At 44.0% G+C, this 25,429-nt stretch overlaps 1 protein-coding gene across 1 annotated transcript in view; it reads left to right on the plus strand.

The window, feature by feature from the left end:
• glra1 (glycine receptor, alpha 1) overlaps positions 1 to 18,547 on the plus strand; it is a 29,968-nt gene extending 11,421 nt beyond the window's left edge. The window contains exons 3-9 of the mRNA XM_042340149.1: positions 5,180 to 5,247; positions 9,716 to 9,939; positions 11,267 to 11,349; positions 12,565 to 12,702; positions 13,006 to 13,220; positions 13,553 to 13,699; positions 17,814 to 18,547. Coding sequence (XP_042196083.1) covers positions 5,180 to 5,247; positions 9,716 to 9,939; positions 11,267 to 11,349; positions 12,565 to 12,702; positions 13,006 to 13,220; positions 13,553 to 13,699; positions 17,814 to 18,098 — 1,160 coding nt within the window. The 3' untranslated portion in view covers positions 18,099 to 18,547. The remainder of the gene's footprint in view (positions 1 to 5,179; positions 5,248 to 9,715; positions 9,940 to 11,266; positions 11,350 to 12,564; positions 12,703 to 13,005; positions 13,221 to 13,552; positions 13,700 to 17,813) is intronic.
• The last annotated feature ends 6,882 nt before the right edge of the window (positions 18,548 to 25,429 follow it).

A 25,429-nucleotide genomic window follows, 5' to 3' on the forward strand; every position in this document is an offset into this window, starting at 1 on the left:
TACCACTGGAATATAATACTAATGGCTTCAAAAAGTAGTCCCAAAGGCCATCTTAATGCGTCCGATGGATATAGGAGTCTTTGCTTTCTTGTAAGTTGGTAAGTTTTGCCCTTCTATAAAAGACAATCACTGACTAACACGGTTTTCGGGCAATAGAGATATCAATCCTATGCAAATTTACCCTGACATGATGTGGATGCCAATGCAATGCATAAAGAAAAGCACATTAATCTGATGCTCACTGCTGTTTTATCTGCACATCATAAAGTCTGGTGTTCAATGTCTTAAAGGAAGACGTAAGACAACAAAAAAAAAACTCAGCAAATGACGTACAGTCCTGAGACACATGTTCAGAAATCATATATTCATATCTACACAGATGTTCATCCAAATCCCTATCCATGGTTGAAATCTTCAGAAGATCCCACTGTTGTGTCAGAGGAGACGGAGGAAGATTGAAGAGAAAGGTGAAGATAAGGAGCGTCATACATCCCACATCCGAGGGCATAACACAACAAGGAAACAAGAAAGCTTAGAGGATGGTACCTTAGTTGCACGACCCTCCATAAAATGATAAAGCCATTTCTTTATCACGCTTAGAAATCACGGACTTTCAACTCACCCAGTCCAGGCTGATGCTGCAATGCAGTCTCCAAGGTCCCGTCCTTCATATGAGATGTTAAACTGATGTCCTGTCTCACGTCCTGTTCAGGTGGATGTTAAACATCCCAGGGCACTACTCGAAAAGAGAAGCGAAATTCTCTCACTCAGTTTCCTGGCCAAACAGCCACATGATAACCATGTTCATGATGTACGTGTCCAGTTAATGAATGCATAGGAACATTAATCCTTTTCATTGAAGGTTAGTTACATAATTCAGGGAACCTGTTTATGTTTTAACATGGTTAGTCCACGGGCTATTAGACCCCCAATGCCCTTTGAGTGCTCTATCGACCAGTCTGGTAGAAGTGTTGAGCAATGCTGAGCTCCGCACTGTGTTCTGCACCACACAGAAGTAATCACTGGAAGATCAATGCAGTGATTTTTCCGTTCAAAGTTGTACGTCCATAGTTGTTCCAAACTTATTTATCGGCAACAATGATCAGCAGTGAAGTTGATTATTTCTTTTGTTACGGCTGAAGGTAAAAAAAAATGTTTTTTTTGGTCATTGAAGACTTTCTAAATAAAAAAAACAGTTGCCTTCCCCTAAATGTTAGAAAGCCGATTCTTACTTTTCTAAAAGACAACTGTAAGTGGAACATGAAAATAATAATAATAATCCTTGCATTTGATGTAGCGCCTTATCACGTCTTCGAGACGTCTCAAAGCGCTTCACAGCACATGCTGTAAATTCTCAAGGGCTTATTTCCTTGATGTATGCACATAAACATATAAACTACGCTTCGCCCACAAAATACACAGTCAGTTCCCTTTGCAGTATATTCTGCGAAGCTCTTTGAGACTTCTCGAAGAAGTGATAAGGCGCTATATCAGATGCAAGGATTATTATTATTATTACAAGAGGCAATTTGCCTTTCCCTTTGCTAGGCACAATAACTCATTAAAAACAGTTGTATAAGGAATACTTTACAATTATGCCCGGCATAATTTGATCCTGTCCCTTAGGTGAATTATATAACACGACCAAAACATAGTTGGTAGTTTACGAAAGTCCCAGATTGCTTAAAATGATCCCTAAAAGTCATTTGGAAGTCACCAGTGTGATGGTGTTGTGGTGAATGATGATGAATCTTAATGGTTCTATAAATCATAGCAGTTTCGTGCGCAGTCAATTCTATGTGGGAGATTTTAATTTGTCTAATAGAATGGGAGATATTAAATCCTGCTTCAAACGCTCTTGTGACGTGCAAAAAACATTCGCTGCAAGTCATCCCTTTTGTAAGTGAGAGAGGTTGCTTCCTCAAAAAGATCCAGCTTCCAAAGGGAGACCGTAAGACTTCTCTGAAGTCCTGCGCAATCTCATTATTATTAATAATAATAATAATAATCATTATAATGCTTACATTTGGCATAGCGCCTTTCAGGGGGCTTGCAGGCTAAGACATAGTGGGATTTCAGACCTCTGATAACTACATCAAATGTTAGTAACAACAGAAATAAATGTTCTGAAATCCGTGATGGCTGAACGAGGATGTTATTACAGGCTGGTGATCGCAGCATAGGTTTTCAATCTGCAATCTGCTTTGGAAAATATCTATTTTTAAGGAACTTTTTTTTTTAAGTGGCTTTAACAGCTGTCTTTCTCTCTTACCTTCTAATTATATAACGTTTTTCTTTCCCCTTTAATTCATTCTCTCTCTCTCTCTCTCTCTCTCTTTTGCTAACCAAAAGTTTTCCCTCCAAATACAGTGTATTCTTGGGACAGGTTTGTCCAAGAATTGAACCTAAATCATCGAACTATCTGTATTCAAAGTATGCTGTTTTCTTACAGTTAACTCCAGGCTTTTCTTATTTGCCCAGATTTCTCCCTGTATTTATATTAGCATCAAAACTTATGTCTGTACCACGCAAAACACTGGTGCGTGGGATTTACTGGAATGAATCACACATCTTAATAATAAAAGTAATAATAATCCTTACATTTGATGTAGCGCTTTTCATGTCTTCATGACGTCTCAAAGCGCTTCACAGAATAGACTGTAAAGTGTATTTGTGGGTGAAACGCGGCAGCCAATTGCGCACAGCGTCCCACAAACAGTCGTGGATTGAGTGACCAAATTATTATTGTACAACAAGTCCAACCAGCCCTCTCCAGCCAGAGCTTAGTGCTCATAAATTTGCATTGACTTTATACGTCTTCACGCTCGGCTACCTCTGATGTGACACTGCGGTTGTCTGCAATGGTTAATTTCCTGCACCGCTGTTCCCTTAACACATTTCTTTCATTTCTGTGTCGGCTCGATACAGAAGCCCAAGGTATAAGGTGTTGCAGAAAAGCCAGGGGAGTGGAAACATCGCTCTCCAGTCAGGCCGTGGAAATCTAGGAGTGGGGAAATGTGTCAATGATGGACTCGACATAGACCTCTTTCCACTCCTGTCACTCACGCTCGCGTCAATCAAATGTTGCCCGTACAGTCACAGGTGTTTGTTCCCTATGGCCGTGGTCCGTGGAGGATCGAATTCAAAACCAGCAAAGTATCTTAGCCCCAGGCCAGTCTGTGGCAGGATAATACGTCTCTTACATTTCCATAATCTCTTCTCCTTCATCGCTATCAACGAGAAGAATGAAGAAACCTCTAAACACACATTTACCCCTTGTCTTAAAACAGTTTGAAAGAATATATTCTTACAGTTCTACGATGGGTATACGTGATTCTGCTTCCCTGTCCATAGGACTGAACAACAAATGCTAACTGTAACCCGGGCTGAACACTTCGCTTGATTCAACCCAAATTCCACCTGCTCTGAACCTGTGCAACCATTTCATCTTAAAATGTAAGGATGCATAGCGTTGCGGAAAAAATTCTTAATTAATACGGTCTCGATTTGAAAGCCGGTTTCCTGCCAATCTTAGCAAGATCCGACGTCCAAATTAAGACTGATGGCATTTTTAAAAAATATTTGCTTAATTGCGCACGAATTTGGTCACTCAATCCATGACTGTTTGCGGGACGCTGCTGTGCGCAATTGACCGCCTGCAAAATACAGTCGATACACTTTACAATACATTCTGTGAAGCACTTTGAGACGTTTCAAGGACGTGATAAGGTGCCATATCAAATGCAAGGATTATTATTATCTTAATTTTTAAGATAAAAATAGTCTTACAGGAAAAAGCTAGACGGCATTTCAGATCTTCTGTCTCTGTCGGTCTCTTTCTCTCTCCCTCGCTCTCTCTCTCTCTTTCTTTCTCTCTGTTTAGGAGCAATAATTGTGCACTCGGATTAATACATGTGGTGACCTTGTGAGCTCCAGCACCAAATCTAATTGTTTTTATCCTTGGCACTCCAATCCTGGTTCGTGCAGTGAACAAATATAAATAAAATACGTCAGCATCCACATGTTCAGTGGAACATTCTCAGTTTATCTCACTCCTTACTGGAGCAGTGGCCGAGAGAAAGACAGACAGAGAGAGAGAGAGACAGAGAGAGAGAGACTTCATTCAAGCACTTCCCACCAGCAATGCTCCTCCACTCAATTTATGGTTTGGTAGCCTAGTGCATCTATAATAATAATAATAATAATCCTTGCATTTGATATAGTGCTTTTCACGTCGGGAGAGGACGTCCCAAAGCGCTTCACAGAACCCATTGTAAAGTGAATTGACTGTATATTTGTGGGCGAACGCGGCAGCCAATTGCGCACAGCAATGTCCCACAAACAGTCATGGATTGAAAATGACCAATTTATTATTGTTTTTGTTTTTTTGGAGGGATTATTATTAGGCTCTAGAGTAAGGAAACTTGCCCAAGGTTTCGCCCTCTGCCTGGAATTGAACTCAGGTCTCTCACTTGCAAAGCGAGTGCTCTAACCACTGAGCTACAGAACTCCACACTGGACAGTAACAACCGCATACAACTGTTTCTCCATTCCACACGGAAATTGAACTTTCCCAATTCAGGGTCCACTATATTTCTAGGCTTGTACCATCACTCGTCATCGTGTACATCCATCCATCCATTCACCCCAACCCCCCACCAATCAGTCATTCGCCAAATAGTGTAAAGGACCTTGAAATAGGGACGTATCTGGCAAGATATGGACAGAGACTTTTTCTGCACATGACACATGGCGAAGAGAGAGGGAAAATGTTAGCATGGTGATGATTACCCATCGTGAGTCAATTACACCTAATTTGGTTTGTTCGGTAATTTGGTTTGGTTGGTAACATTGAAGGATTTATGAAGATAATATTTTGTTCCCAATGCTTCCCCGTGTTTGTCTCTTTCTCTCTCGGCAAATCCTCCCATCCGTTATCAATAAGTGTCGTGTTATTATTCTCTGCAGTGCGTAGACATTCAGCTGCTTGTGCATCAAACAAGACTTGATCCATTTTAGTAGAACACTGCATTCCCTCACCCCAGACAGCTCCTGCAGTTAGAGGATGAAATAAAACACCCATTAGCTCTGTCTCCGCAGGAGTGGGAGTAAGTGCAATATGTAGCTCTCATTTCTATCATGTAACATTAATATATTTTAACGTGTGTTTTTTTTGCAGGCCCTCCAGTCAATGTTACGTGCAACATATTTATTAACAGCTTTGGCTCAATAGCAGAAACCACCATGGTAAGTGTTTCCAAATTCCTTGCATTAAAGACTGAAGTGCCTTTCTGTAAGTGAGTGTGATGATGTGTGTGTGTGTGTTATGGCAACTGAACATAAAGTAGATGTGCTGCGCAGATAAAATGTCTCTCCACTATCGGGCACAACTTGAAAACAAGTTAATGCACGGAGATGAAGAGCAACGCTAAATTATCTGGGCTTTGATCTGCACCAAAATTCCTGGTCTCGAGAGCGGTTGATGCTTGAGAATGTGCCTGTGTGATAGTTTTGCCCACAAAATACACAGTCAATTTACTGTACAGTATATTCTGTGAAGCGTTTTGAGACGTCGCGACGACGTGATAAGGCGTTATATCAAATGCAAGGATTATTATTATTATTATTATTATTAAAGTGTTGCCTGAAAGTGTACAAACACCAACTGAGCAAGTGTGAAGCGCACATTTCTAACTTTCTTGCTATCATTGTTTGCGAGGGTAAGGTTTCATGTGTGTAGTGGAGGTGCGTGGCTGGTGGGATTGGGGTGGGGGGGAAGAAATTATGTGGATTATTTCCTCCGTTCAACATTAGACCTGTTTAGAGTAGAGTACTGAATCAGCCCAATAGTTGAGGCTTAATGATTGAGTTTCCTCGTGCTATCCACTGTTAAGGAAAGTTAAGGCACTTAATACACAGCATTGAATAATGGATTGCAGAGGAGAACTATTCCCTCTGAATAGTCTAACCAACCTCAAATGATGTTATAAGACACTTGCGCTCAAAATGATTGTGGTGATGTGATGGTTCCCAATAAAATCAGGATGAACACTTAACCTTCAGCCTTCCAGCCTTGTGGAGTTGAAAAAAATCAATACACCAGCCACGTATCGCATATATTCTTTATAAACGGTGTTGATTGAAGGAGGAGATTTGGTTTCGGAAGAGGCAAAACTTTTGCTTTGGTGGTTTATAAATTTAGTTTGTTTTAACCTCTCTGCAATGTAAATTCACTTGTGTTTTGGTTGATTAATCCCAGGTACCAGCCTGGCTCAGCAGCTAGCGCTCGAAATCCCATGTTGGGATTTTGAGCTCACAGTCTAACATGACACTCCAGAAATAGTATTTCGACCCAGCAGGGAAAGAAAGCAAACAAACTTGCATCGCTTGTACAAAGCTGCAGTAATAATCAAACAAATACCCTCCTGTGGTCTGCAGGCAGCCTGATGTGTTACTTCAAATTACCAATATATATAACTATTATAAAAATAGGGGAATAATTCCTCCAAAAACGCGGTGATCGCTCAAACCGCGACCGTTTGTGGGATTCTGCTGTGCCAAATCGGCTGCCGTTTTTCGCCCCCAAAATATACAGTCAATTCACTTTACAGTGTGTTCTGTGAAGCGCTTTGAGACAGCTCACTGATGTGATAAGGTGCTGTATCAAATGCCAGGATTATTATTTATTATAACACCTTATAACCGCAGATTATAAATGAGAATAATATTAATGTTCATAGTCCTTTCGTTTAAAACGTCTCAACGTGCAATACAAGATTGACTGTAAAGGGTAGTGTTTGTGGGCATCTGCAGGAGCCAATCTGCGTACAGCTCGGAGGCGAATGACTAATTTAACTCATTCTGTTCATGAACTATCTTTTGCCTTTTGACGTCACCTAAATCAGTCGATTACGTTAAAAGTCTCTGCTTCTAATCTGATGGGAAAATGTGGGCACAGAGGTATCACAACGGTTAGATTTGACCTTGACATGAGGAGTCCCTGAGGTGAACATTTACCCCGACATGTAGAAATATGCGATCTGAAAGATGGGAGGTATTTTTAATCTCTGTTACAAAAGCATCGCTCGGTGTCAAACCCCTTTTGCTGATAGAGAGATGGCATGTTGTATAGTGTGCCTCAGACCTCAGCAGGAATTTCATCAGCGTTGTCCTAACCTGTCATGTTATTGTCTCTTCTTTTTACAACTGATCTTAATTTGCCAAGAAATTCGTCATCTTGTTTACCCGAACCTTTTCTTTTAAAAAAAATTAAACTAAATAGACGGCTGCAACTCGTTGCTTGTTCCGTGACCTGCTATGCTGGTTCTGAATAAGTGACACGCGTGAGGTTAACTGAAGATCGCAAGACCAAGTTCAGATGGAGAAAGTTCTTGGGCCCGTTCAGATCTCACCCTCCCAGAGCTCCCAACCTCCCATCACAGCGTCAAAGCTGTTTTCTTAAGCAGTGTCCTGGTCCCAACCACCTGTGACAACCGTTAACTATCCTCTCTCTTGAGTTCACAGTCTAGAATGACACTCCAGTGCAGTATTGGAGCAGTGCTGTATTTTTGTCGGAGGTGTTAATGGATATTAAACTGAGGTCCTGTCTGCCTGTACAGGTGGAAATTATACGTCCGACTTGAAAAGAGAAGAGAGTTTCTCACTGTGTCCCGGCCAGCAATCCCCCAGTTAAAACTGACCACCTCAATGGATGTTTGTGGGACGTTGCTGTGTACAAACTGACCAAAAAAGACACAGTAACTGAATTTCACGTTAAAATCCTGAGACGTTTTGATGGTATGATAAGGTGCTATGCTAAATGGGAGGATTATTATTATTACAGTAGTAGTTTTTTTTTTTGCCGGGTTTTACTTCCTCGAACCCATTTAAAAGCTTGCATTGTCTTCTCTGCCGACCTTGAGGTGTGAGCATTGAGAAAAGGAGACGGACGTAAGGTAAGTTTGATGCCAAGAACACAGTGACCGATTTGCTTCCACGTGGTGAGAAAGGAACAATGATTCAGAGTCGCTTGGCGAAGTGGCTTTCTCCTGTTATCAAATGGAGATTCTTAAGAGGAACAATTCATTTCCAAATGGATCTGAAGTCATCTGCCATAGAGTACGTGCTCAGGTTATTGCACAAGAAGGTCAGTCAGCAGCTTATTGCTGACCGTAATGACCCAACTCTTCACTACGCAACGTGAGTCACTGAAGTGAGCAAGCTCAAAGAGTTTTCAAAGTTATATAATGATTCGCCCACAAAATACACCATCCATCCACTTTATGTGATAATAATAATTACATAAATACAATGAACAACTATCGTGAAGCACTTTGAGACGTTTGCAGGCACTCCATCAAATGCCTATAGTTATTATCATCTACAAACCTAATGTTTGTACTTGCATTCGATATAGCTCCTTATCAAGTCGTCGAGACGTCTCAAAACAATTCACCGAACGCACTGTAAAGTGTAGTGACTGGGTGTTTTGTGGGCGAAACCTTACTATACATTCAGTGAAACGCATTTAGACATCTCAATGACGCGATGAGGCGCCATATCAAATGCAAGGATTATTATTATAATCGTTCAGGGAGAAAAGGAAAAGATTTGGATGGGATGCAGCTTCCAAAACTAGACCCCCGTGAGGAACGAAGTCCGAATCTGAAATAAAAACAGAAGTCGCTGGGAACGCTCTGCAGGTCGGACAGGATCTAGGGAGAGAGAGGAAAACGTTCCCAGTGACTTCTGTTTTTATTTCAGGTTTCCCTCATCCGCAGTATTTTGCCCTTTGGCTCCGAGTCTGAGGTTGATCCAGCTCAGATCGGATCCTGATTAACAGATCGGCCTGAGTGCCTCTCTGTAGGGCCTGATGATCACTCGTTGATGCATTTGCTCATAAATAAACAGAGCTATCGATGACTGAATGGGTCAACAGCCCCTGTCACTCATCCTGATCGTAAATGTCACTCGCGTCTTGTTTTTTTTTTACGCAGCGAGTTGTTACGATCTGGAACACACGGCCTGAAAGGGTGGTGGGAGGCAGACTCGATGATAACTTTCAAAAGGGGATTAATTGGGTGTTTACTTGAAAAGGAAAGATTTTGCGAAGCTATGGGGAAAGAGCAGGGAGGAGTGGGACTGTTTGGGTAGCTCTTTCACAGAGCACGATGGGTCGAATGGCCTCCCTCTGTGCTGTAGGATTCTGCGATTCTATGATAAGAAAGGAGATAGGAGTGTTATGAAGAACCAAAGAGACTGCTGCTTAGGTGGGTGACCAGAGAAGTAAGTGAGAGAGTGAGACAGACAGATTCAGAGAGAGAGTCAAAATGGCTGGAATCTTACCCACTGACATTGAGATAGAAGCGGATACTGTATATAATAATAATAATAATAATCCTTGCATTTGATACAGCGCCTTATCACGTCTTCGAGACGTCTCGAAGCGCTTGACAGGAGATTATAATGTGAATTGACTGTGTATTTTGTGGGTGAAACAAGATAAATACCGTGGGGGGGGGGGTGGGGTGGACACGGGAAGCAGACCCGAGTGGATAGACTGAGCGCGTAATATAATTCCGGGAGAATTAATTGAAACACGACGCAAGCCACTTCCAGGAGTTTGCAGTCAAGCCCCGGCATTGCTCCGACACGGAGTGATTGGGTGGTGAACTCCTGTACGTTTCCTCCTCCCTCCCTCCCTCCCTCCCCGCAGGATTATCGAGTCAACATCTTCCTGCGTCAGCAGTGGAACGACCCCCGCCTGGCGTACAGCGAGTTCCCCGACAACTCGCTGGATCTGGACCCCTCCATGTTGGATTCCATTTGGAAGCCGGATTTGTTCTTCGCCAACGAGAAGGGAGCTCACTTCCACGAGATCACCACCGACAACAAGTTACTGCGCATCTTCAAAAATGGTAACGTCCTCTACAGCATCAGGTGAGTCACCGGCCAGTCTGGACGCACAGTAGATTACGCCACTCAATACACGGCTCGGGCACCCTCGTACAGGGATGTAAACGGCGCACAGTTCGCCACGTTAAGGTACGAATGATGCGTTTGAGCTAATGGCTCCGGCCTGCTCCACGTCCCCCGACACGCCCGCCCCCACCATTGGCGGGAGAGCCTTCAGCCACTCTGCCCCCAACCTCTGGAATTCCATCCCCCAGTCACTCCGCCTCGCCCCCTCCTCAGCCTCCTTCAAGTCCCGCCTCAAGACCCTCCTCTTCGACCGTGCCATCGGCCACCCCCCCTTCCCCTCCCCTCCCTTCTCCCCCCCTGACCCCAGCTCGGGTCTGAAATGCTGTTCTCCAGCGCCTTGGGACGTCCTCCCGACATGAAACGCGCTATACAAATGTAATCTTGTTGTTGTTGTTGTTGGTCAGAGTGCTCGCCTCGCAAGGGAGAGTGACCCGGGTTTGATTCCCGGGCAGGGCGAAGAGTTTTTTACTCCACACGCACACGCGCTTCTGTTTACTGAGCGGTAAATAGGAACCTGGTTGGTAGTCGATTGTAGGATCGCTTTCCGGGGGATAATAATCCCTTCCACATTAATAAAGAAATGATAATAATTTGGTCACTCAATCCACGACCGTTTGTGGGACGCTGCTGGGTGCAATTGGCTGCTGTTTTTTTTGCGCACAAAATTTACAGTCAATTCACTTTACGGTATAATCCGTGAAGCGCTTTGAGACTTCTCGACGACGTGATCAGGTGCTATACTTCCACCTCTGCGATAAAGTGCTGCCAAATCAAATAGGGCCCGGCGCTTCAATCGGGATGATGAAAGCAGGATAAGAGGACTTCATCTGAAAATTCGAGTTAAAGACAGAGAAAGGGGGAGCCAGAGGAAAAGAATTCTTTGCAGCATCAATAAGTAACGTACACCAATAGAGGTTAACTGCCTACGGATTTATTGCAAATTTAATTTCAATAACATTTTTAAAAAGGGAATTGGATGTTTACTTGAAAGGGAACAACTTGTGAGGCTATGGGGAAAGGGCGGGGGGAGTGGGACTACTTGGGCAGTTCTTTCAAAGAGTCGGCACAGGCACAATGGGCCGAATGGCCTCCATCTGTGCTGTAAGATTCTATGATTCTAACGCGGAGCTGCAGATCTGCAGTGTGAGGGCCACTGTGTTTCGATCTCTTACTTCTTGTATCACCGTTCACGTCGCAGAACTGTTATAATCAGCACTACACACGGCTGAGCAGGAAGTATACAGATACCCATAGGAAATGCTGTCATTCTTTGCCTCTTTTACAGGATCACCCTGGTCTTAGCCTGCCCCATGGATCTCAAGAATTTCCCAATGGACGTGCAAACATGTATAATGCAGCTGGAAAGCTGTAAGTGCTTTTTTTTCCTGTTTAGAATCGGAGAAATTTACAGCTTACAATTTGTAATTTGATGACTTTATTCTCACATCGACATCAAGAGCCACTAATCTAACCGAAGTTGACCCCGTGTCTTGTGGCTGACTTCTCTCTATCAACTCCTGCAGCGTCGGTTGTAAAACATTTTATTAATGTGTTACTTCTGAGCAGTTGCATGTAAAGTGTCGGGTTGATATCAATTTATCAGCACGTTACGTTGCTAACAATGATCAGAGAGTTGTTAAAGCTGCTGTCTCTTTTCATCTCCGATCACCCTCACTTTACAGTGTGTTCTGTGAAGTCCTTTGAGACGTCTTGACGACGTGATAAGGCGCTACATCAAATGACCATAAGACCTTAAGACGTAGGAGCAGGGGTAGGTCATTCGGCCCCTCGAGCCTGTGCCCCGCCATTTAATAAGATCATGGCTGATCTTCTAACCTAATTCCATTTACCCGCCCTTTCCTATATCCCTTAATCCCTCTATCCTTTAGAAAACTATCAACCTCAGTCCTGAATATGTTCAAGGACTGAGCATCCACAGCCTTCTGGGGTAGAGAATTCCACAAATTCCACAAGTGCAAGGATTACTATTACTATCCTTAATAATGTCGGTCTACTCTTTGGTTCAACTATTTTTCTTCTTGTGGTTCTGTTAATTCCTATAGTTCTGGGCGGGGTTCTGGAAGGCTGAGTTCCTTACATTTGAAAGAGCGCTTTTCACAACTGGAGGGCATCCCGAAACACCTCACAGGATTCACTGTAAAGTGCAGTGACTGTGCGTTTTGTCAGCATTTCACATCCGACTGCCTCAACACAACGAACAACTCTTGTGAAGCACTCTGAGACGTTTCAGCATTATAGGCGCTCCATCAAGTGCAAGGAGTTATTTGCCGCCTTCGAGCATGCAGTCATTACCCTTGACATTTCAATCCTTTGAAGCGCTTTGAGGCATCTTGACGCATCTGTATCAGATGCCAGGGTTAGTCATTCCTCTCAGCAATTCGACATTTGTTTTAAAAGCTTATCCTTGTGCCCGCGAAGCAAAAGGGAATGTCACATCGCCGGGTCACACACTGGGAATTGTTCCAAACTCGTTAGCTGCCCCCGGCTTGGCGTTTGTCATTTACACGCGTTAACTTTTTTTTTTTGTCTCCCAACCCCCATCTTTTGCTTCGTGTCTTCCAGTCGGATACACCATGAACGACCTGATTTTCGAATGGGATGAGCTGGCTGCTGTGCAGATCTCGGAGGGGTTAACTTTGCCACAGTTTATTCTCAAAGAGGAAAAGGATTTGAGATACTGCACAAAGCACTACAATACAGGTGGGGTGGAGCGCCTGGAAACACAATAAAAATAGGGTAGAATCTAGGTTGAGTTTCTCCCTCCTGCACCCCCCCCCCCCCCCATATAAGAACATAAGAATTTGCTGGGCAAAAGAAGACATTCAGCTCACCTTCCACCACCTTGGAAATCGCATACACTAACTATATAAGTCTCAAACTCAAGTCTCTTCTCCGTCGCTGAACGTGCTGTTAGAATAATGTCTAGTGAGGTCCAGTCAAAAGTGTTCAAGCTTCAACTTAACCTCGTATGTGGCCTTCATTACCTTTTTCTGTCCCGGTCAGGAAAATTTACCTGCATAGAAGCACGTTTCCACCTGGAGAGACAGATGGGATACTATTTGATCCAGATGTACATCCCTAGTCTCCTTATCGTCATCCTTTCCTGGGTCTCCTTTTGGATTAACATGGACGCAGCCCCGGCTCGTGTTGGTCTGGGGATCACCACAGTGCTTACCATGACCACTCAGAGCTCAGGCTCCCGAGCTTCCCTACCAAAGGTAAGTGGGCTATTCGTTGAGTCACTTACTAACAACAACAACAACAGGCCTCGTATTGCGTCCTAATCCCCTCTTCCAAACCCCTCTCTTTCCAGCTCCATTATTATTTAATTATTGTTAGATTCGATGATTCTGTATGATTCTAAGTAATGCATCGAGTTTCCTCTTGAATACCTTGACGAAACATGTACATACTAATCAGACTCCCTCGAATGGGAGTGGAGAGCGGATTCAGGGCTGCGCGCTTGTGTGCCCGCTGCTCACTTGCGTGAAGAGCAAAACAGGTTATGAGCCAGAGCGCGGTGAATAACAACTGCCTCTCCACACCCCAGGTATCCTATGTGAAAGCCATTGACATCTGGATGGCCGTCTGCTTACTCTTTGTCTTCTCCGCGCTGTTGGAATACGCAGCTGTCAACTTTGTATCCCGCCAGCATAAAGAACTGCTGAGGTTACGACGTCGAAGACGTCTGCACAAGGTATGACCATCATCTCACACACACACCCTTACCTGCCCTTCCTATAACCCCCAGGTAAGTACATATACACCAGCACAGGTACAGGTGTGAACTTGGGTTACCAGGCAGGGCAGAAAGACTGACCGTACCTAGCCTGGGTGTACACAGATGTTTACTTGAGTCGTTCCCCTCTCACCGAGGACAAAGGAATTAATAATAATAATAATAAGCCTTGCATTTGATATGGCGCTTTTCACATCTTCTCGACGTCTCAAAGCGCTTCACACAATAAGCTGTAAAGTGAATTGACCGTATATATTGTGGGCGAAACGCGGCAGCCAATTGCGCACAGCGGCGTCCCACAAACAGTCGTGGATCGAGTGACCAAATTATTACGATGACTATTATTATTTTTTAAGGATTATTATTATTATCATTTAGCAGCTCCCACTAACTCTAAATTTCACCAACAATATTAGCTGTTGTGTTTGAAAGACTAGTAAAAATCTAGAAAACTGGCTGTCTAAGGAGTTTCGGGAGTAATTCAATCTGAAGGTTCTGATAGCTCTCCTGTGGTTTACGAATAATAATAATAATAATAATAATCCTTGCAATTGAATGTTCATGAGTCATCCCCATCTCCCTTACTTCCTCTCACCCACTCCTCACTCGGTCACTGAATCATAGCCTCTGGCTCCTAGTTTGACAACTGTTATATATGTCTGTTAACATTTCAGTATTGCTGGGGCTCATACTTGCTGCTTTGCTACAGATTGATGCGATGAGTTCGTTTTTCTACTCGTATTAAAAATAGGTAGATGTCTTGACGACATGAAAAGCCGCTGTATCAAATGCAAAGATTATTATTATTATTATTAATAGAATTATTAATAGATGACCCTGTGGTAGGGCAGCCCGGGTTTGCATTTTCGTAAGTTTGATCAGAATTTACCCTAATACATGCGGAAAATGAACCCGAGCAACCATTATTTATGAAACCTCTTCCATTTTTGTCGGTAATTTGGTGACAACTGCAAAAACATAGGCTCAGAAACTCTACACGGTCTTAGCGCATGAGACCAAGATGAATTAATGCACGGAATTGTTATGTTGAATTCTCTCTGAAGCTGGTTTTTTTTTTGGCGCTCCTTAAAAAGGAACCAGCTTCAAAGTCAAGAAAGGATTTGGCGAGTTTGCAGCTCTGAACAAAAGCAACAGCAAATTACATTTATATAGCGCCTTTCGCGTCAGGAGGACGTCCCAAGGCGCTGGACAGTCAGAGGACTGCACCCGAGCTTGGGGTTAAGTTTCAAGATGAAATAGGACTTAAAGGCTAAGACTAGCTGAAATTTTGTGACTTTCCACCTCAGGGGGGGTCTGAATGATTTCTTTGAGGCACCCCATGTTACACTGCATAGCTCGTTCCCCTCAAGAAATCCATCTAAAGGAGGATAGGCCATCTTTCCTCTGGTGATTGATGTCTTGTTCAGCTTTTATGATTAAAGTTTCCCGTGAAAGGTTCTGGATGTGGAGACAACATAAGTAATAATGCGTTACAGCGCAAGGGAAGCATGATAATATCGTACTCATCTCCACATCAAGGGAGGTAAGTGAAGTGTCTGCAACATGAAGGCTTCTCTCTCTCTCTACATCTGGTTTAAAAAAAGATTGAGCGAAGGTTTATTCTAAATTAGCCCTTTAACATTACCTTTGAAACCCTGAGCCTCATTCCTTCCCTTCCTTCATCAATGGGACCTGACCAATGTGAGCCAATTAACATCAGCTACAGGTTACGTTAACAACAGATCACCTCCGTACGTTTTCATCCAAGTGTGTTCGTTCACCATTTTCCTGTCGGTCACGATGCCACTGATCTCTCCGGACACCTCTCCCGATAATTCCTTGGCCCTTGCTTTCCCTGTGTCAACATGAAAAACTCCTTGACCGTGCCTTCAGTAAAAAACCCTTGACTTCTCCGCGATGTCAAGTTACCAATGTGCGGGCGGAGTTGCTGATTGAAACCTTTCCCGGAGATAACTGGCCAGAGGACGGATGGATGGCCTATCCTCCTTCAGATGGATTTCTTGAGGGGAACGCGCTATGCAGTGTAACATGGGGATAACTGGCTGGAGTTTAAGTGCGTAAGTTTTGAGCGGTCGGTGAGATGGAGTAGACTTAATCTGCTGAATGCTCCCATTTCCAATCCCCACTTTCTTTTTTAAATTGTGTACATTTTCTGGCGGGCTGTGTCAAGTTTCGTGGGGGAATTGAAAGCGAGGGCAAAGGGCCTAAAGAAAGGAAGAATAAATGAGAGATTTTTTTTTCTTCCGACAAAGAACCCTTAATTGGTTTGTTTTTACAAAGCGAAGCCTGGATGGAAAGTTAAAACGAAAGCTTTAATCAACTTTGACCTACAAGCAGTGAAGCAGAATCAAGCTTTCAGCTTCCGCCTGATATTCTCCAGTACCCACAAAACGTACAGTCAATTCACTTTACTTGTGAAGCATTTTCAGACGTCTCGAAACCACTGATGAGGCGCTATATCCAATGCAAGGATCGTTATCATGTCGTTATTATTACTGCCTTTTCCCAGGATTTCACCCCAACTGCAATCCTTTGCTGCTTATTTCTGGGATGTGTCATCCCGGCTCAGTTGGTGGCACTCTCACCACCGAGTCAGAAGGTTATGGGTTCAAGTCCCACGTCAGTTCTTTGAACCCACATAGTTTAGGCTGACATTCCAATATGACACTGGTGGGGGGCCCGGGGAGGGGTTGTGGGTGGGGGGGGTTTGTGTGTGGGGGCGGGAGGGGAAGGAGTTGCTGGATCAGATGCCTGTTCAAGTTAAAGGATCTCGTGTTGCCATTCAAAATGAGAAGGGAGTTCATCTTTCTTTTTGTGGGACATTGCTGTGTGCAAATTGGCTGCACGCTTACCAACAACGTACTCAGTCACAACACTACACTGTAAATCCCGGGAAAGCCCTTTGGGACACCCCCACACCCCCTCCCTGTCTTGAAAGGTCTTGTATCAACTGCAGGGTTTATTATTTGAGGCCTCCGTGCTCGGTATCTCCACTCTATTTTGGTATTTCCGCTTCTTTCGCCACACACTCCTGCGGAATTCTATCCCGGTGGACGTGGCAGTCATATAGAGCAGGTGCTGCAGAGTAGATTAATTCTGATTTCAATCAAAAGGTGAGGCTATGCATCAAAATTAGGGTCTGAATGAATATCTTCTGGAAATGAACTGCCTGCTTTGAGGCTATTTATAGGCACACATCATAGAGGTGACAGGCAGCATAAATCAGTCGCCAACACAAGGGCATCTCATTGTTCATCGACAATAGATATAAATGGTTGGCGGAGCAGACAAGGACACGGGAGCAGAGAAGAAGGCTGGAATTGGAACGTTTACGCTATATTTGTAAGGACGAGATGTCACATTGCAGCTCGCTACTCTGTCTGCAGTCTGTGCCTTGGAGTCAGAGGCTTAGGCATGGTAGTAGACGTGACATTAAACTGAGACCCCATCTGCCTGGTCCAATGACGATATTCAGAAGGGAGTTTTTCCCAATGTCCTAACCAACAGTCCCCCAGCAATAAATCGGTCAATCGCTTTGTGGCTGTTTTGTGGGACATTGTTGAGCAGTGTGATAGGGGCTGGATTGAACGCGAGGATTTTTATAACCAAAAAAAGGGGGCGGTGCACCAAATGATACCGGCAATTTACATTTATGTAACGTTTTTCACGTCAGGGCAAATAATAATAATAATAATCCTTGGATTTGATTTAACGCCTTATGGCGTCGTTGATATTACTGTAAAGTGAATCAACTGTGGGCGAAAACCTCAAAACACTTCGTGCCAAAGCTGGAGGAAAGCTGAAGAGGAGACTGGAAAAGTACCTAAAAAAAAAGGTCCGATTAGAGACTTAAGACAGGTTTTGAAAGCGGAGGGAGATTTTCTTTTCTCCAGAGAGTGGGGTAGGCCGGCCTGTCGACAGTAGGCACTGGGGCAGATCGGAGATGTCAGGGTGGGGGTCGAGGTTGGTGGGGTGGGTGGGGGGTGAGTGTATTATTTCTTCAACGGCTCCAGTCTCTCGTAGGCTCAAAGCAATTGTGCGTCTGTTGCAGGAGGACGAGGTGGCAGAAGGTCATTTCAGCTTCACCGCCTACGGGATGGGACCTGCCTGCCTCCAAGCCAAGGACGGGGTCGCAGTCAAGGGCAACAACAACACGTCCAAATCCTCTCAGGCCCCGGCCAAAACGACGGAGGAGATGAGGAAGCTCTTCATCCAACGGGCGAAGAAGATCGACACAGTGTCACGCGTGGCTTTCCCTCTTGTCTTCCTGATTTTTAATATTTTCTACTGGGTGATCTACAAGATCGTGAGGAGCGAAGATATCCACAAAGACTAACTCCGAACAGAGAGAGAGAGAGAGAGAGAGAGAGAGAGAGAGAGCGAGAAAGAGAGAGGGAGGAAGTGAGAGGGAGAGCAAAGCATTCCGCGCTGCCAGAGAAAGAATACGGTCACCTGGTCACTTGAGCAATGCAGTTAAGCATGATTATAATGGAACCATGGCAATATACGAAACAAGAATGAATTTCTATATACGTCCAGACTGAAGGGATTCATCTTCGAAACCATCACCGCAAACGCATCACTGATTTCGAGAGGAGAAGATGCAGTCAATCAGTCAGTGAAAACAAAAATCTTTCATATAAGTAACTATATTATATATATATATATTATATATATATCAGCTTCATCAGACTCCTCCATGCAACCATCGGATTGCTGCATAAAATCAGAGAGAGAGAAAAAAAATGGAATGACTTATATTAATATACTAAACCTCATGTGCTTGATCTAAAATCTTCCATTTTAAGGTCACACCAAAAAAAAAATATATATATATATGTTTAAGCTCTTTAAATACTGCCGTTGTTCCCCTGTGGTGCTTTTCCTTATCATACATCGAGATGTTTTTGCACAATAATGCGGGTCTGTGTCCCATTTTAAATCCCATTTCAAATTGCACTGAAAGACTTCCTTTCTCAACCTGAAACTTAGCGTTGTGTTTCAGTACTGAAATGTGCCCCTATGTTGAATCCTTCCCGATTCCTTCACGGTCGTTTCCGGGGAATCGGTCCTTTTCGCGGGGAAGGGAGCGCGAGACCTTTTGAGACATTCCGCGTTTGAATTTTTACGTTCGATTGAGAAACGAAAATCTCCGATAGCTATTTATTTATTTACTCAACTTTGCTGGCAACGTGCTTCCCGCGCTATAGAAACAGGAGCCTTATTGCAAAATTATATATTTGTGGACGTAATAATCAGAAAAAAATTGTCGTGGATCCAATATCAGAAATTGGAGTCGCCGTATTTGGTCTAATATGACTGCATCGCTGCTAGTCTGATGTCAGGATGGGTACATCATTGATCTGATATCAGGGGAGGTGCATTATTATTCTTATTCCATTTTTAGGGATAATATGGGTATGTAAGTACTGCTCCAATATCAGGGATGGTATTGATTGTATATCCAATAGTATGGATAGATTTTCGCTGCCTGGCAAGCTTTCCCGCTGCTTGTCCAGCTAGGACCACCCTACCCGTGAGGGCTTTGGCTTGCAGGGTTAACAGGAGCGGAGTGTGGGATAGTTCCTTGCCCCCAGTGACTGGTCTGCCCTTTCAGGTCCTGCCGATGAGCCAGGCTGGGCCGTGCTGTCATCAGCAGCGCCCTGGAATACTGTGGCCCCTCCTGGCTCAGGAATATCAGGTATGGGTGTTCATTGTATATCCAGTAGGATGAATGGATTATTATCGATTTGATATTTCGGGATATCAGGGGTGTAAATATGTTATTGATCGGAAAAAGGAGATATAGATGTCAGGGTTGATTCCAAGGTTAGATTACGAAGGATAAGCAGATCATTATTAAACTGATATGAGAAAGGCACTTTAATGGCCAGTATCAAATAGCACGTGCTGGTCAATCTGGGGAAATGCTGAGCTTTTTTGGAACACAGTTTATTTTGACCTAAAAACACGCACATATATATTCATATATATATATATACATATATATTCAGATATATAGATATCTGAAAACTGTGCTGGGGTAACTGATCACAAAGTGAAGGGCTTTTCAATCTCAAGTTCACGTTCTGGAATTTCAAAGGACAGAGTTTGGAGGGAGAATCCTTGGGGCTGAAAACCGTGACCTTTCCAAGCAGATTTAACGCCACAATTAGCACGTGGAGTCTGTTACGAAACCTCGCTTTTTTTTTTCAGCTTCCCCCTTTATCTGTGCAGTGTTCAGTATTAATCGAGTCAGGAGCACACAGGAAATGCTTTGAGTGGGGACGGGGATGGGTGGGGGTGGGTGGGGCGGGGGGGGTTGGGGAAAGGCAGCGAAGGGTGGGGGGGGGGGAGGGTAGAGACACAGTTGGGGAGTTGACAAGGTTCTTTGGGAGAACTTTGATTTTTTTCCTGCCTTTGATCCGAAAGGGGTTTAGGATAGAATTTCAAGGGGAGCGATGCACTTTAAGAATGCACTGATGGAATACGTGAGTGGTGGCAATATACTGTATAAAAGAGGAACGCTGGAGATTAAACAAAAAAAAACCTTCCTTCGATGTTGACTCATCAGCCAAGCACAGTGTTTCTGTTGCAATTATGCACAAGTGGCTGTTATCATATCAAGCAGAGAATGGATTGCGTTGAGTTTAATGCCAGTAATTAGCTGTGCCAAATGGAAGGAAAACAAAACAAGGGGAACATTTCAGACTAAAGAACATTTGGTGTAACCTTAATAAATCATTTAAAAAAAAAAAAAATTCCCAGCTGAAATTCATCAGCACGAGACAACGTGATTTGCATCAGGCAGATTTGTTTCACTTATATACAGTAATTTAAAAAAAATTAAAAACTGTACATTACACATGTGTAATTTTGCATGAATATGTGATAAACAGAATTATGAGAGATATTTTTTGGCTTGTACAAACGAGATGGTAATTTGCCCATTGCTGAACTCTTTTAATTTTGAGGAGAATGTATAATTTAGCCAGTCACTGTATATAAAGAGATATTTATGAATTATGAACCAATCCAAATTAAACATTTTCAGAACTGTTATGTCAGTGTCTTTCAAACTCGCCGATCGAATCAAGCCTCCAGTCCACTGCTGAGAAGGCCAAAACACGCCTGTAAATAGCCCATTTAACAAACCGATTGAGCCCCCAAGGGTTCAACCTGGCTCAGTCGGTAGCGCTCTCTCCCCCGAGTCAGAAGGATATGGGTTCGAGCCCCACCCGGAGCTTTGAAATCACAGTCTCTAGGCTAATGCTCTAGTTTAGTGCTGGGGGGGTGCCCCACATTTATGGAGCTGCCATCCTTCTTAAAAAAAAAATACACCTTTCAACCATCCCTTCAGTTACCTTTCCCCCCACCTTGCTTTTCCCCCCTTGCTGCAAGTTCCGCATTCTTCCCATTAACCACACCCATTGACGCTCAATCTCTCTCTCTCTCTCTCTGCAGGTGTTAAGAGTTTCATGTCCAGGGCAAGGGAAAATATACCACCCAGTTTAGCAAGCCAACTGCAATGCTGCGTAGGTGACACTCTGGAGCTGTCATCCTGATCCAGGTTAAGCTTTATAAATGGGAAGCATGTGCTAATGCTGTGATGTGGATGGGTGCTGTGCTTTGGAGCATTTAGCTTCATCCTTGAGAATTACTGGCACCATATGCATAGGAACAGGCAGCCAATGTTGTAGCCTTGGTCCACGCTGACTGGATCATCTGGGAACTTGTATGAGAGCTAACTTCAAGATAAGGTTCTGCTTCATTCAATGCCATGGAAATGTGCACGTATACTATCTATGTTTTGATCTGAACATTAATACAGTTGGTATCAATAACATCAACTACCAAATGTGTGATTACCATAGAACCACCAAATATTACAGTGCAGAAGAAGGCCATTCGGCCCATCGTGCCTGTGCCAGCCCTTTGGAAGAACTACCCAATCAGTCCCAATCCCCCACTCTTTCCCCATAGCCTTGCAATTTTTTTTTCCTTTTCACGTACCTATGAAGTTCCTCTGAAGGAATGTGCAGTTGTTGGGTTACTGGGTAATGTGGTTGAGGACCAGGACACCAGATTAGTTTAAGCAACAGGTTGACGCTGTATTCTGCAAAGATGAGGTCAAATGAAACAAACCTGCCCTGTGATGATGTGGGGGTTTCTCCTGGTGCGATGGTACAGAGTGAATTGTGAGCAACTTGCAGCCGTCAGCACGACTGAAATTCTTGCTTTTGGGGCAAAAGTGAGAACGCAATAAGCTCTGAGCGCGAGCGAGGCAGAAACGCAGCTCCCAAAGGCAGGAACCCACGCGTTAATATCGAACAAAAAATGGCAAATAACACAAACCTCACAGTTTCAGGCCGTACGGCAGTGGAGGTTTCTGAATAGAGTAGGTTATCGCTGTTGGTTGAATCATTTATAAGACATAAGAAATGTCCCCCGCCAGCAGAGACAGAAAGCAGACTGTGGTTCATTTAGTTCAAAGTAGAAACGACTGGTACTATTCTTAAATCCTCCTCGGCCTGTGACACAATTTGCAAATCCCACATGAGCACAACGCTTAAAACATGGATCATCGCAGACACAACTAAACTGGTTTAACAATGAAAAGCGGTCAGACTGAAATCCTCCGAAATCCAGCTATTCCAAGACCTAGACATCCTCGTACATAATCCCACCCGGAGTTGAAAGAGCTGCATCTATTCGGGAGAGTTATCAATAGCATCAATATCTCTGTTTAGCCTGCGAGTAATCTGGTGCTGACAGTGACGATGATGTTTCCTTACTCCACACGTCTCTGATTAGCGAGCAGTAAGGAGGAACACGGTCGTTAGTCGATTGACAGATCGCTTTCTGGGGGTAATAATCCCTCCCCCCTAAAAAAAAGATTTTGCTTACTCAATTGAGAGCTGATTGTGGAACACTGCTGTGCGCAATTAACTGCTGCATTTTGCCCACATAATACACAGGAAATCCACTTAAAAATATATTCTGTGAAGCGCTTTGAAACGGTCTCGAAGACGTGTTAAGGCACTATATCAAATGCAAGGATTATTATTATTATTATTCAGGACTGATGGGTTAACAGGTTTGCAAATGGATGAAAAGCGATCATTTGGTTTGCTAAAGTGGAAGATTTTAAGACTGGGCAGTCTTAATCACTCTCAAAGCGAGGGTTAAGAGATGTGATGAGAGAGAGAGAGAGAGAGAGAGATGGGCAGAGTGAAAGTAAGAATGGATGGAGGAGAAGTGAAAGCATTGAGAGGTGGTGAGGAAAGAACTTATTGGAGCAACGTTGGAAAGGATGGAACAATGAAGAGGGAGAAAGTAAGGGACGAACTAGAGAGAAAGAATAGGAGAGAACGAGCAGTGAATTCAGAGAGAAACTGTTAGTGTATATTGCTGGGAAATGAGTGACAGAAAGCAAATGTAATGTAAGAGAGAGAGAGAGAGAGAGCGCGCGAGCGTAAAAGAGAGTGTCGCAGTTAAGTGAGGCGCCGCGGTTATAAAGGTTCAAATGATTTATGACCGGCGTTCTGTTCCATTTCTGGTCATCGTAACAGTAACAAATGGAGCCTCGGAAGTTCAGCTCTTAATAACTGGGAGAAATGCTGACATAAGGGTAAATCATCTCAGCCCAGCCAACCTGCTTGTGTGAAATTTGTATGTTGAAGCTCTCTCCGCTGCGGGTTCTTTGTGAATCCTGCTGCCCCGTGATTAGTTTGATTGATTTTGGAACTCTTTGTTAATGGTTCATTGGGCTCCATCTGTTTCACACCTGCTTCCCCCCTGAATGGCTCTTCCTACGGAGACGGAGAGTCTTGGATCTTACCTTCCCGAAAGGAAGGCCAACGACGACGACGACGACGACAACCACCACCACCACCACAAAATTACGTTTGCATAACGTGGAAATCAGCCGTCAGTCACACCCTTTAAAATGATGAATCGCGAATCGGTTTTTGCTCCCTTTTATAGACCAATTGTTAAGGGTAATAATCCGTCATCGAAGCGCCTCAAAGCGCTTCGCAGGATTTACTGTAAAGTGGGACTTTTCACGGAATTACGTGGCATGATAAGGCACGGAAACAGGTCATTGGGCCCAACCAGTCCAATGCCAGTGTTTATACTCCACGCTACCCTCCAGCCCCTCTCTATTCCCTTCTCCCTCCTGCAAGCATGAAGTTTCCTCTTAAAGACATTGATGCTTTTTTTTTTGCTCCGAGCAGTTTCTGGCAGCGAGTTCCACATTCTCACCGCGCTCTGCTTCTAGAGGTTCCTCCCTTCTTAGTTCCCTACTAAATGTCGCCACTTGACCTCAATAGCTACTGGTGGTGACAAATTCCACGTCCTAATGGCTGTGTAAATCTCTCTTTTTCTCTAACCTCTCACCTTTACACTTCCAGTAACCGTCGTACAGAGTTTGTGTCTCTTTGCTGCCAATTCACCCACCGGTATATTGCAGGTAAATCTTTTTACCATTCACCCCTCAAACTCTTTCAGAATTGTGGTGTTCTGCTCCAGTAACACGAGACAGCTTGGGTCAGTGTTTCTGTGTTATTATTCGATAGACACGGAGACAAGTAGTTTGATCCCCTCGACCTTCCTCTCACAGTGATTTACCATCCCTCGTAAATCACGATGCGAAACAGAAGCAGATAATTGCATGTGAAGTGTGTACGAAGCTGGCTGTGGACGATGATCACGCAATAGTCTTAACGCACTCTGGCCCCTTGCCTTCAAAAGGACATTGGTGCATTGCAGAGTGTTCATTGTTCTGACTTCACACTGAAATGCCTCTCAGACGGGAGCGAGATTTTAATGCAATTCAGTGGGAGTTCCGCAGAGAGCAAAACATTACTCCCCGAGCGCCACGAGTCGTCCCTCTGAGAGATAGATGCCCGCAATTCCCTGCACGGATTTGAAAGGTTTGATTTAAACCTTGCCATCACCCGAACCACAATTTTTTGGGGGTTGAAAAAAAATCCGTCACCAATTGACTGAGCGCTGTTCTTGGATGCGGGTGCTTTGCCGACCTTAAACATAAGAGGGCGACAGGGAACCGAAACAGATGTAACTCGGCGCCCGCATGAATCATTGCAGGACTGTTACAGTCAGTGATAAGGTGCCGTATAATCGTATACCCCGGGCACGTTCCGCAGTTCCGCTTTAGAGTACCACACTTTTACGGTTGCCTTACACGGCTCTCGATCGAGAACGGAAATCCACGCAACCAGCTATGGTGTACCCCTTGAATACCTCACTGATGAAATACAGGGTGGAGATCGGACCGGCGAGTTCCGTGCCTTCCCAACCGCCGAATACTACCAATTGACACTTGATTTCGGTACAGCGCCTTATCACGTCGTCGAGACAGCTCAAAGCGCTTTGCAGAATACGCCGTCAAGTGGAACGACTGTGCATTTTGTGGGGCAAATGTCCCCACTTTGCGAATCTCCCTTCGGAAAGGGGACACGCGCTGAAAAGTGAGGTAGGCGCCGGGTAAGCTCGTTCGATAACAGCCACAAAACTAGGCTTATTTGGGAATTCACTGGAAGCAGCATCAGGAGACACGATTGTCAGACACGTTTCAGCCTGAGGCAAGCGACAAGCTTGTGGTTGTACAAAATTCTGGTTGTACACTTATAATCGGAACTC

Source organism: Callorhinchus milii, unplaced genomic scaffold (genome assembly GCF_018977255.1).
Source record: "Callorhinchus milii isolate IMCB2004 unplaced genomic scaffold, IMCB_Cmil_1.0 Scaffold13, whole genome shotgun sequence".
NCBI classification, from domain to species: Eukaryota; Metazoa; Chordata; class Chondrichthyes; order Chimaeriformes; family Callorhinchidae; genus Callorhinchus; species Callorhinchus milii.